The 13670-nt window shown below is 48.0% G+C and overlaps 1 protein-coding gene across 1 annotated transcript in view; it reads left to right on the plus strand.

The window, feature by feature from the left end:
- LOC130120355 (neuropilin-2-like) overlaps positions 1–13670 on the plus strand; it is a 131381-nt gene that overhangs the window by 99207 nt on the left and 18504 nt on the right. The window contains 2 exon segments of the mRNA XM_056288904.1: positions 8863–9131; positions 11127–11223. Of these exon segments, the coding sequence (XP_056144879.1) occupies positions 8863–9131; positions 11127–11223 (366 nt within the window).

Raw genomic sequence — 13670 nt, forward strand, 5'->3', positions numbered from 1 at the left:
ACGCCGCTCTTTCTTGTTTCTATCTTTCTCCGTTACTTTTCCTCTTTTACTTCACCTTTCTCATCTCTTTTCCTTGATCTACTACACTTTTCTCTCTCTCTTTACGCCTCTTCTTTACCTACATCACTCTTTCACCTTGTCCCGTGTTTGTTCACCTTGTGATGATCAAGAGAGTCGTGGTTTTTCTGATTCCAACTCTTAGGGGGAACTTCCATCTCGGACGTAGTGTAGTGTAGTTATCTCCCTTCTCTTTCCAGTTTCTTCGCTCTCTTTCCTTTCATTTCCCTTGACCAGTTCTCCTCCCCTATTACTGACCAGCTCCCACCCCTCAATACTCGTTTATTTCCCACATCTGTCTGCTGTTAACGAGACGGTGAAGAGAAAGAATCTGTGCTATCCATTACAGTGACACACACACATGTTCATTCTTCTTCATCATTTCTCTTTCATTCACACTTGTGTGCATGTACATACACACACACGCGCGCGCGCACGCACGCACGCACGCACGCACGCACGCACGCACGCACGCACGCACACACACACACACACACACACACACACACACACACACACACACACACACACACACACACACACACCGGCCCACAGCTCAGATAAGTCAGATGATGGCTTTGACAGAAGTGCTGCCTTAGCTCTCTAGCTCTCCCTGAGGCTCCACACACACACACACACACACACACACACACACACACACACACACACACACACACACACACACACACACACACACACACACACACACACACACAATCTGCTCTAGGTGGGACCATCAGACCACACAACACAGTAGGTGCAGGGTTGTGTTTCCTTAACTAAAACATTCACACACACACACACACACACACACACACACACACACACACACACACACACACACACACCTTGCTATCCACCACTTTCTCTGCGTTTCTGTTAAAGTCATCTAGTTTATGGTTGACTGAGCAGCTTCTTTTATGAACAGACAGGTCCATGACATAGACAAGCCCTACCCCCTCAGTAACCTGCCCTTTGTGCATCACTGTATTTAGGTGTGTGTGTGTGTGTGCATGTATGAATGCAAGCGTGTGTGTTTGTGAATGAGTTTTTGTATGTGTGTGTCATTTGTGTGTGCATTTATGTGTGTGTGTGCGCGTGCATTTATGTGTGAGTGCTTACACACATAAATGCACACGCTGTGTGTGTGTGAGCACTTGTGTGTAATTGACTTAGCAGAGTCCCTGTCTCAGTGTTAGACGGTTACATGACGTTAAGTCTTGTTCTACAGCGGCATTAGCCCAGCACCCTGTCTGTCTGCAGCTCCTATGCTAATCATTAGCCCAGCACCCTGTCTGTCTGCAGCTCCTATGCTAATCATTAGCCCAGCGCCCTGTCTGTCTGCAGCTGTCTTCCTATGCTAACCATTAGCCCAGCGCCCTGTCTGTCTGCAGATGTCTTCCTATGCTAATCATTAGCCCAGCACCCTGTCTGTCTGCAGATGTCTTCTATGCTAATCATTAGGCCAGCGCCCTGTCTGTCTGCAGCTGTCTCCCTATGCTAATCAAATCTCAGCCACTTGTCACTGAAAGCCCTTTTAGTGCTTTAAAAGGAAAATTCACCGCCAAACAGAATTGAGGAGGTATTTCTTTGATCTTGACAAGTTCAGTCTCAATTTATGTGAGCAAGTCTTTCCAAAGAGCTGGGATCAGAAAAATACTATGATTTTCTTGATATAATTCATGTCAGCGTGGTTTTTAGCTGCTTTTTTCCCCTGTGTGACATTTAAAAGAGACAAGAGAGACTGGAATGAATTGATCCTGCATTTTAAACAAACAAAAACCATAAATATGTATGATTTTGTTTTTTGATGAGTTGGAAAGAAGGAGCAGTTGAAATGAAATTACAACTACAGGTTATGTATAATTGTCCCATGATGCATCTGTTGTAAAAATGTGAAGGCTATTTTTTTTTTTTTTGGTGTGCAGGATTGTTAGTCTCATGAAGACCACTTGAAAGCCACTTCAAAGCTGTGATTCGACCATCCTGTTTTTGGACGCCCACGCTTTTGAAATCACACCTAAGGGGGTTGGGTTCACTAGATTGCGCAGCTTGCCTGCCTAGAGGATTGTGGGAGTTGATTTTTCCCTTTTTTCTCCCAATTTAGTGGCCAATCGATCCCTATTTTAATTCAAACACCCACCCTCGTACTGCATGCGTTCGCCAACTGCATCTCTCCGGCCGGCAGTCTCGAAGGAGACCGCCTCCCCACTTTCGTGACAACGCGACTCCAGGCCGAACCACTGTTTTTTCCGACACACACAGAGACGCATTCACGTGATGAACACAAGCCGACTCCGCCCCCCTCCCGAAGACAGCGTTGCCAATGATTGCTGCTTCATCGAGTCCAGCCATAGTCGGATCTGACGAGTCCGGGGCGCGAACCCCAGTCCCCAGTGGGCAACTGCATCAACACAAAGCTGATGCTTAGACCGCTACACCACCGCAGACCCGTGGGAGTTGAATTTAAAAAAAAAAAATTCACACAATAGTATGGATCGGCCTGGAAGTTAACTTTTCAGAACAAAATAGATAATAAATAATCATTGCATTTATAAAAAAATTTATTTCCAGTTTTTCCCCTTATCCCACCCGATTAACCCGATGGCATATAGCTGGAACTCTTGTCGAATAACTCCCCTGGCTCACGTTTCCACAGGAAGGAGATAGTCGTTACACCAGCTTCCTTCAAACTCGTGTCGGCTGCTCTCGCTAATTTACACGCTGAAGCCTCACATGGATTGCATCACCTTCAGGCCGCGAAGGAGGCGTAGGGAGAATGCTTTCAGTTGCTTAGCCGCACGCACCCGGGTGGGCCAGAGGGGTCGCTGGAGAACGACGAGTCCCCGAACACTACACCGATCTACACCCACTATCCCTTGGGTAAGGGTGGCCTAATGAATGCCTTACCCGCTCTGGCCGTGACCGGTTACGGCGAGTCTGGGATACGAACCTCCCAGCCACATGACGAGCGGACTGCAAAAACGGCGGTTTGTTCGACTCGGCCACCAGAGCGGCCAATCATTACATTTATATAGCACTTTTCTAGACACTCAAAGCACTTCACGTTGAAGGGGGTAACTTACCTCAACCACCACCTGGGTGATGCACGGCAGCCATTTTGTGCCTGAACGCTCACCTCACATCAGCTTGAAGTGGAGAGGGAGGAATCATTGAGCCAATTACATGGGGGGATGATTAGGTGGCCAGGTGGAAAGAGCCAGGTGGGGAATTCTGCCAGGACACCGGGGAACCCCCTGCTCTGTGATAAGTGCCATGGGATCTTTAATGATCACAGTGAGTCAGGACCTCTGTTTAACATCTCACCGAAGGACAGTATCTCCTACAGCACCATGTCCCCCTCACTGCACTGGGGCATCGGGATTTGATATTTGTCGTTTTTATTAGGCCCAGAGGGAAGACTGCCCCCTACTGGCCCACCAACACCACTTCCAGCAGCAACTCAGTTTTCCCGGGAGGTCTCACATCCAAGTACTAGCCAAGCCCATACCTGCTTAGCTTCTGTCATTTGGCAGAGCCAGGGTACATGTTGGTATGGCTGCCGGCAAAACAGACTATCTCATCTCATCTCATCGTCAGCCGCTTTTCTGGGGTCTGGTTGCAGTGGCAGCAAGCTAAGTAGGGCACTCCAGATGTCCCTCTCCCCAGCAATGCCCTCCAGCTCCTCCTGGGGGATCCCAAGGCATTCCCAGGCCAGATTGGACAAGTAGTCCCTCCAGCAAGTTCTGAGTCTGCCCCGGGGTCTCCTCCCAGTTGGCCATGCCCGGTAAACCTCCAAAGGAAGGCGCCCAGGAGGCATCCTAATCAGATGCCCAAACCATCTCAGCAGAGATGCAATTGTGAGGTTCCCAAAACCGACACTCTCCTCACCTTGGCTGCACCTTGAGATCCTGTCCATGAATATCACAAACAAAATCGGAGACAAGGGACAACCTTGGCGGAGTCCGACACCCACCAGAAACATGCTTGACTTTGTGCCAAGAATGCAGACACAGCTCTCACTTTGGTTATACAAGGACAGGATGGCTTGTAGCAACTGCCCCGGTACCCCATACTCCTGCAGTACCCCCCACAGAGTGCCCTGGGGTACACAGTCGTAAGCCTTCTCCAAGTACACAAAACACAAGTAGACTGGCTGGCCAAACTCTCATGCCCCCCTCAGCACTTCCGCAAGGGTAAGGAGTTGGTCCGTTGTTCCATGGCCAGGATGGAATCCGCATTGTTCCTCCTGGATCTGAGGTTCGACAATCGGTTGGAGCCGCCTTTAGAGCACCTAGAGTAGACTTTCCCAGGGAGGCTGAGCAATGTGATGCCCCGATAAATGGAGCACACATCCCGGTCCCCTTTTTTGAATATGGGAACCACCACCCCGATCTGCCACTCCACAGGTACTGTCCCTGACCTCCAGCGACACTATAGAGGCGTGTCAACCAAGACAGCCCAACAATGTCCAGAGCCTTAAGCACCTCAGGGCGAATCTCATCCACACCCGGCGCCTTGCCACTGAGGAGCTTTTTAACTACCTCAGAGACCTCTGCCAGGGATATGGGTGGGGCTTTCCCTGAGTAATCAGACTCTACCTCCTCCACTGAGGACATGTTAGTCAGGTTCAGGAACTCCTCAAAGTGTTCTTTACACCGCTCGACTACATCCCCAGTCCGGGTCTACAGTTCCCATCCCCGGCTGAACACAGCCTGAGTCAAGCCCTGCTTCCCCTTCCTGAGTCGCCAGATGGTTTGCCAGAAGTTCCTTGAGGCCAACCTAAAGTCCTACTCCATAGCCTCACTGAACTCCTCATACACCTGAGTTTTTACTTTCGCAACTGCCAAAGCGGCAGCCCTTCTGGCCTCCCGGTACCTGTCTGCTGCTTCAGGAGACCCCTGGGCCAACAAAGTCTGAAAGAACTCCTTCTTCAGCCTGACGGCTTCCCTCACCACTGGTGTCCACCAGCAGGTTCTTGAATTGCCGCCTCGACAGGCATCGATGACCTTTTGACCACAGCTCCTGCCTGCCGCATCTACAATAGAGGCTTTGAACATGGCCCACTCAGACTCCATGTCCCCAGCCTCCCTCGGGATATACGAGAACTTCTTCTGGAAGTGGGAGTTGAAGACCTCACAGACAGGGGCCTCTGCCAGACGTTCCCAGTTCACCCTCACTACATGTTTAGGTTTGCCAGGTCTGTCCAGCAGCCTTCCCCGCCATCTGATCCAACTCACCACCAGGTAGTGATCAGTTGACAGCTCTGCTCCTCTCTTCACCCGAGTGTCCAAAACACATGGCTGCAGATCTGATAATACGACCACAAAGTCTATCATCGATCTTCAGCCTAAGGTGTTCTGGTACCAAGTACACTTATGAACTACCTTATGTTCAAACAGGGTGTTTGTTGCCTTGTTATTGGACTTCTGTGCGAGTCATGGATTGAGAATATCCGCCTTTTAAAAATTAGAAACAACTTTATAAAAGAGCAGAGCGTATCTGTAAAAGATTATTCTCTAACATGCACTTTGACATCGAAGTTTAACAGCACACATATTACCCCCACCCACACTGAACCACAAGGCTCTGACAAAAGTAGCAGAGAGACCAGTGATCGAACATGACTACATGTATGTTAAACATGAAAGCACTAATAATCCCCCACTGGGTGTATTATACGCTACAGCGAAGACAGCAGTTGTGATTAGATCATCTTCCAGCAGCAATGGGCGACACAGTGGTTAGCACGGTTGCCTCACAGAAAGAAGGTCCTGGATTCGAGCGCCGGGGCAGTCCAACCTTGGGGGTCATCCTCTGTGTGGAGTTTGCATGTTCTCCCCGTGTCTGTGTGGGTTTCCTCCGGGTGCTCCGGTTTCCTCCCACAGTCCAAAGAACATGCAGGTCATGTGAATCGGCCGTACAAAATTGTCCCTGGTGTGTGTGTGTGTGTGTGGGGGGGGGGGGGGGGGCCCTGTGATGCAGCCTGTCCTAGGCTCCAGCATCCCCGCGACCCTGAGTAAGGATAATCGGAATGAATGAATGTCTTCCACAAATCCTTTTCTACCCAAAACCCATCTAATGCTCACCTCTCATACAGTGCATCACACTGTATGAGAGGTGAGGATGTAAACACCAACATATGTGAGCGCACACACTATATATAAACACTTAACTGGTAAATTGATTACATTTATATAGCGCTTTTCTAGCTACAACAGCCACTCAAAGCACAATCAGTGAATGCCTCACATTCATCCACCCATACACACACTCATACACTGACGGTGGTGTCAGCCACGCAAGGTAACAACCAGCTCATCGGGAGTAGTTAGGGGTTAGGTGTCTTGCTCAAGGACACCTCGACATTTTTGCAAGGAGGAACTTAGGATCAAACTGGCAACCCGCCAGTTACCAGATGACATGCTCTACGTCCTGAGCCGCTGTCTCCCCACATACATGCATACACACACATATATACACGGATGCACAAACACAGGCATCCGCCCTTCATGTACATAAACATACACTTTGAACCACATGCTCATATTCACTCTCAAACACACACACATAAAGATGAACTCACAAATGCACACAGAAGCAAACACACACACATGCCTCACCGTCTCGCTCAGAGCCGGTTCTAGATCCATCCCTATCCCTCCCATGGAGAGTTGTTAATTAATTCTCTCCCTTTGTATATTCGCCAAGATCAAACGCGGAGGGAGAGCAAAACACTGCAACTTTCTCTAACTGTATTTAATGAGCACCGGTAATTTAGGTCCCCTTTTTCCCCCCTTGCCTTGGAGTAAAGAAATAGAGTAACCTCAACCCAAATCCATTATTCATTAAGTCTGATGTGTGGCGAAATCTGTGAGAAGTTTTTATCTCATCTTAGAAGGGAGGAGAGAGAGAACGCTGAGGAGGGATCAGCAGTTTCTAATGTTGGTATAGCGGTGGGAATAAATAGACAGACAGACAGACAGACAGACAGACAGACAGACAGACAGACAGACAGACAGGTAGACAGGCAGGTAAGCATACAGACAGATAGACAGGCAGGCAGGCAGGTGGGCAGACAGACAGACAGGCAGGCAGGCAGGCAGGTAGACAGAAAGGCAGACAGACAGACAGACAGACAGGCAGGCGGGCGGTCACACAGACAGACAGGCAGGCAGGCAGACAGATAGACAGGCAGGCAGATAGACAGGCAGGCATACAGACAGATAGACAGGCAGACAGACAGACAGGCAGGCAGGTAGACAGACAGACAGGCAGGCAGGCAGACAGGCGGGCGGGTGGGTGGGCAGACAGGCAGGCTGGCAGGCAGACAGATCGACAGACAGGCAGGAAGAACAAATGAGATCTACCTGGCACTTGTGGTCTGCCCCTATTTAGCTCTTCTCCCCATATTTTCATTATTTTTCTATAACTCTATGTCTCTCTCCTTTCTCTGCTGTCTCACTTTTATTTTCTCTTTTGCTGATACCTCATTGACTTTCCTTTCCCTTTTCTCTGATTTGTTTCCTTTGCTCTTCCTCTGCCTTATTGTCTTTTCACCTATCTTCTGTTTTACCCTACAGCATTCTGTCTTTCTTTCTCACTTATTCTCACTTACTCTCTCCACATCTCTCTCTCTCTCTCTCTTATTCCATCTGAGGTGTCAACCTTAGTGTCTGCCTATCGATAAAAACGCTATTTTCAGCTCCAGCGAAGCTTTCACTCTCTGGCCTTAATAGACAAACAGCCAAACACAGTAGCCAGCAAGTGTTTATAGTCCTGTTTGGGATGGGGAAACACTGTAGATTGCTCGCTCTCTCGCTCTCTCTCTCTCTCTCTCTCTCTCTCTCTCTCTCTCGCTTTCTGTCTCTCTCGCTTTCTGTCTCTCTCGCTTTCTTTCTCTCTTTGCTCCCTCCCTCTCTTTCTTAGCCTTCTTTGTGCCCCGTCTCTCCCTCCATCCCTCATTTGAGTTTAGAGAAGAGAAAGGAAGTGAATGAGATTAATAATTGATGGAGTGTTTAGAGGAAAACACACACCAGCATACACACACACATGCATGGCGGCTGTATTGTGAAGTTATGATGGCTGTGCTGACTAAGTTGCAAAAATGAGGAGAGCCACAGAATGAGGTGTCAGCATTCAGAGTGATCAGGACTTTTGGCAGGTGTGTTTGTGTGTGTGTGTGTGTGTGTCTGTGTGAGTGAGTGTGATTTCATTTGTGTCATATCCATTACCAGCCATGATGAAACAGCAGACGTTTTCGCAGTTAAGCCCCCTACTGCAGATCGGTATGAAATTTATTGAAATTTATTTTAGGTTTTTCATAACCACATCATACCTCATTACAGTCACAGCTCCATCACAACATGGACCTGGAAAATCTGCTCTGGTCCACCCTCCTCAGTTGGAGTTCCTTCCTTCAGCTTATTTGGTCTCAAATACAAGTGGACTTAAAAAGCAATGTACAAACCCGCTGCTGTAAAGATTTACATGAGGGTGCACTTCAGAGTGTATTCGGTGTAATCTATTACTTTGTAAACAGTACATGCTTGCAGTATTTTACGTTTCTCAAAAGTCTGCTAAGTGTTATTTCCTAACGCTCTTTGATGTAATGTGAGCTGAATGCCACACACACACACACACACACACACACACACACACACACACACACACACACACACACACAGGTTCCTCCAATTCTGCCATATTTGGTAATACCAATGAAATGTCAACTCTCCCCGTCTACCATACCAACACTGGACACGATCTAATCTAACAGCAAGCCCCTCCTCTCCCCCTCCCCAGACTTTTCAGGGAACTACCTCCACCTGGACGCAAGCGCCCACACCCAGCATCAGCGAGCCCGCCTGCTGAGCCCCGAGGTAGTTCCCGAACGGGGCCCGCTTTGCCTCCTCTTCTACTACCAGCTGCAGGGAGAGGCGCAGGCGAGCCTCCGGGTCCTGCTCAGGGACAGCGACCAGGAGGAGACACTTTTGTGGGCCCTCAAAGGGGACCAGGGCCCCCACTGGAGAGAAGGACGCACCATCTTGCCGCAAAGCCCCAAGGAGTATCAAGTAGGTCTCTCCTAATTCAACTTGTATTTCGTTAAATGTATGTTTTATCGTGTCAGCACAGTGATTTAATTGTTTAGCTTTTTTGCACTAATATATATATATATATATATATATATATATGGCCTGGCGGCTTGTCCAGGGTGTCTCCCCGCCTGCCGCCCAGTGACTGCTGGGATAGGCTCCAGCATCCCGTGACCCTACTAAGGATAAGTGGCTTGGATAATGGATGGATGGATATATATATATATATATATATAGCACCTACTATACTGAAGAGTAAATCCATCAAAAAGACATCAAAAGACATGGTCGGGTAGCACACTGGGCCATTGTGCTACCCGTTTGAACCGCAGGGTTGTCCAACCTTGGGGGTCATCTCAGGTCATTCTCTGTGTGGAGTTTGCATGTTCTCCCCATGTCTGTGGTGGGTTTTCTCCGGGTGCTCCGGTTTCCCCCAACATCAAAAAGACAAGCATGTTAGGGTTGATACTCGTGTCTGTGCCCCTGACCAAGGCAATGGAAAGAAGAAATGGAGTTGGTCCCTGGGCGCTGCATCAAGGCGGCAGCCCACTGCTCCTAGCTACACAGGATGGGCTAATTTACAGTAACTAAATATCTCCAGGGGATTAATAAAGGAAACTTAATGCGCCCTGGTGGCTCCCCTGGTAGCGTGCGTACTACATAAGGCTGAGTCCTTACCGCAGCGGCCTGGGTTCGAATCTGGCCCAGGCCCTTTGCTGCATGTCATCCCCTCTCTCTCCCCTGCCTTTCCTGTCTCTGTACGATCGCTATCTAATAAAAAAAGGTGGAAAAATAAAAAAAGACATGCATGTTGGGGTTAATACTCCTATCTGTGCCCCTGACCAAGGCAATGGAAAGAAGAACTGGAGTTGGTCCCCGGGTGCTGCAGCTGCTCACTGCTCCAATAGGATGTTTTGTTTTTTTTTCTAAAATGTATTTCTGATTTTTTTTCCCCCCAATTTAGTGGCCAATCGATCCCAATTTTAGTTCGAACACCCACCCTCGTACTGCATGCGTTCGCCAACTGCATCTCTCTGGCCGGCAGTCTCGAAGGAGACGCCTCGCCACTTTCGTGACAAAGCGAATCCAGGCCAACCCACTGCTTTTTCCGACACACACAGAGACGCATTCATGTGACGAACACAAGCCGACTCCACCCCCCTCCCGAAGACAGCGTTGCCAATTATTGCTACTTCATCGAATCTGGCCATAGTCGGATCTGACGAGACCGGGGTGCGAACCCCGGTCCCCAGTGGGCAACTGCATCGACACAAAGCCGATGCTTAGACCGCTACACCACCACGGACCCCAATAGCATGGGTTAAATGCAGAGGACAAATTCAGTGTAAGAATACAATTTGTTGTAAGAATACGATGTCAAATAAAGTGGCTTTCATGATTTTGGATCAAACCCACAGTGCACTAATCCACCATGCAGTACATAGAAGCAACTCTGACCAGATGAGATGAAGGTGGGTGAGGAACAACCAAATAAGTAGTACATCAGCTACCAGAGGCGTCAATGAGCAGCACAGACCAGTGGTATCTCCAGTCACAGGGCTGACTTTGATGGTTGTGTGGTGAAAATGATGGCTGAGGTTGAGCAGTAAACAGTCAGCAGCAGTTTTCTTTCTGTTACTCGCTCCACCTGTTCATGCCCCAAAAGCTGAGTCGGGGGTGTCTCAGTAGAGAGCCTCACGGCTCAGGAGTCTGTAACACTGATGGCACCACACCGGGTTGTTTTCACTCTGTAGTATCAGCCACCCCCTGTCCTTTCCCAGGAGTGTTATCAGTCTGTCCTTTATAAAGTGAACCTTGAATGTATCGCTCTTTATGCTTTTCTTCCTCTCTCCCTTTGTCCCACAATCTTCCTCTCTCTCCTGTTCTCTCTTCCTCTTCCTCTCTCTCTCCCCTGCTCTCACTCTTCCTGTCCCTCTTTCTCTTCCTCTCTCTCTCTCTCGCTCTCTCTACCAGGTGGTGTTTGAGGGTTCCTTTGAGCATGGGACCAGAGGACACATAAGGATAGATAACATCCACATGAGCAGTAACATCGAGCTAGAGCAATGTACACGTAAGTCTTGTAATCTGTCTCTCTCTCTTCCCCGACAGACCCTTTAAGCTATGCTTTCACCAAAGACCAGCAGGCAGGGAGAGAGGAGAAAAAAATCATTATGTTTCTTGTTCATAAAAAAGAAAAAAGCAAAACAAAAACAGAAGTAGGCCACAAATGGCCTTTAGGCATGGATTCTAATCTATCTTTCATTATATCTCCCTCTCTCTTTTCCTCTATTGCCTCATTCCTTTCTATTTCCCCCTCTCTATCATCTTTCTCATCCTCCTTTTTTTTTTGCTTTCCCCCTCTCTCTCTCCCTCTCATCCGGTCTCCCCTTTAGTCTGATTTATAAACAAAGCTGGGCACGCAAGAAGATATTAGTAGACAGGCGGTGTGTGTGTGTGTTTGTGTGAAAGAGAGGGAGGTCTTTGCATGATGCAAATATATCAGTGTTATTGACAATACTCCAACTATTCACCAAGAGAGCAACATGTAATTAGTCTGCCACCAAAATACTAGACAGAACTAGACACGTTCACACATTCAGAGAGCGAGAGAGAGAGAGAGAGAGAGAGAGAGAGAGAGAGAGAGAGAGAGAGAGAGAGAGAGAGAGAGAGAGAGAGAGAAAGAGAGAAAGAGAGAGAATGGAGTGCACACTCTTTTCTCTCTTTCCCTCACACAGGCATACAGGTATGCTCTGGGCAACCAGACAATAATACTCCCTGGGAAGTGAGATGAGCATGAGCGCTTTGCAGTGTGCAATCATGTTGTTGAAATGATATGAATGCATAAATACCTAGAGTGAAAACTACAGTCAGAGAAGCTTAAGAAAGATGCAGCACCAGAGTCCTTTTTTATTAGCCAGGTATGTTTGAGCACATGAGGAATGCTGCAGACTAGACATGGACTTCAATTCTAAATCCTTTTCATTTGACTCCCATGACTTTGGTAAATATCCTATGCAAGTAGGCACACACCCACACACACACACACACCCTGCCAAACCTGTTTCCTTACTGTTTAAATGTTTAATTCAACATATTTTAAAGAGGCGTACTTTCTCTCCGTCTCTCTGAACGGCAAGCTGTCTCACAGACTTCTGTTTCCTCTCCATCATCCTTCCGTTCATCTTTCTCATATATTTTTCGCTCATCTTCTCTTTCGTGTTTTTCTCTGCAATGTTTTTTGTCCTCCCTTTGTTCATTCTCTGACATCTTTTTAGCTCTTCCTCTCACACACATTCCCTTGTTTTCTCAATTCTGTCTCTCTCCATCTCTCACCCTTTCTCACACACTCACACACCTTGCAGAATATATGTTACGTCCTCCGGCGAGTAATAAACAGTAGTAATTTGAAGTCTCTGCTGGCATTTCTGCCTCCCTCACCTCTACCGCTGCTCTCCATCTCTCCATTCCTCTGCTCCTCAGCCACTGTTTTCTCTTCACAGACCCCCCATTTCTCTGCCAGACATTCTTTTCTCCATTCATTGCCCTCAATCCAACACTCAGTCTCTCACCTGAACATTAGAAGAGAGAGAGAGAGAAACCGAGAGAGAGAGCGAGTGTGTTTATGGTAGAGAAGTGAGTGAGAGGGACAGTGAAGGGGGAATTTGGAGGAGAGTGAATTTAAAGGAAAGGCAAAGGTTAGAGAATGATTGAAAGGGAGAGCGAGAGAAAGCAATCTGCATTTTTTTTTCTCTCCCCATTCTCTGACAATTGCTTTCACCCAGATTTACAGGCTTTGGAGTCCCTGTCATCTTGGAGGTCTACACAGCATTACAGTTTTCTCAGAATGAACTGAAGTGTGTCATAGTAAAAAGGCATCACAGGGCATTCTTGCAGTTCAGCAATCATCATGTAGTGCAGTCTCCCACCGTACTATGCTAATTCAGTCGTCAAACTATGTCACTGGTACTAAATCCATAGCTCCATGTATTTGTATTCTGTAGTTCCATTGTACGTATTCCATAGCGCCACTGCCCCACCGTGCCCCTCCATTGATACACGGTGACACAGTGGTTAGTGCTGCACCTCACAGCTAGAAGGTCCTGGGTTCGAACCCCGGGGTTGTCCAACCTTGGGGGGAACATCTCAGGTCGTCCTCTGTGTGGAGTTTGCATGTTCTCCTCTGGTCTGCAATGGGTTTTCTCCAAGTGCTCCGGTTTCCTCCCACCATCAAACAGACATGCATGTTAGGGTTAATACTCCTGTCTGTGCCCTTGACCAAGGCATGGCAAGACGAACTGGAGTTGGTCCCCGGATGCTGCATGGCGGCTGCCCACTACTCCTAGCTACACAGCTAGGATGGGTTAAACGCAGAGCATAATTTCCCTATGGGGATCAATAAAGTATCTAAAAAAAAAAAAGTATTTGCAACTGCATTTCACATTGAGGGACAAAACGTTAAAATAGAATGAATATCTTTTTCCCAACCAAGGCTGGTACATTGTCCTACATTTCACCTCA

This window comes from Lampris incognitus, chromosome 11 (genome assembly GCF_029633865.1).
Source record: "Lampris incognitus isolate fLamInc1 chromosome 11, fLamInc1.hap2, whole genome shotgun sequence".
NCBI classification, from domain to species: Eukaryota; Metazoa; Chordata; class Actinopteri; order Lampriformes; family Lampridae; genus Lampris; species Lampris incognitus.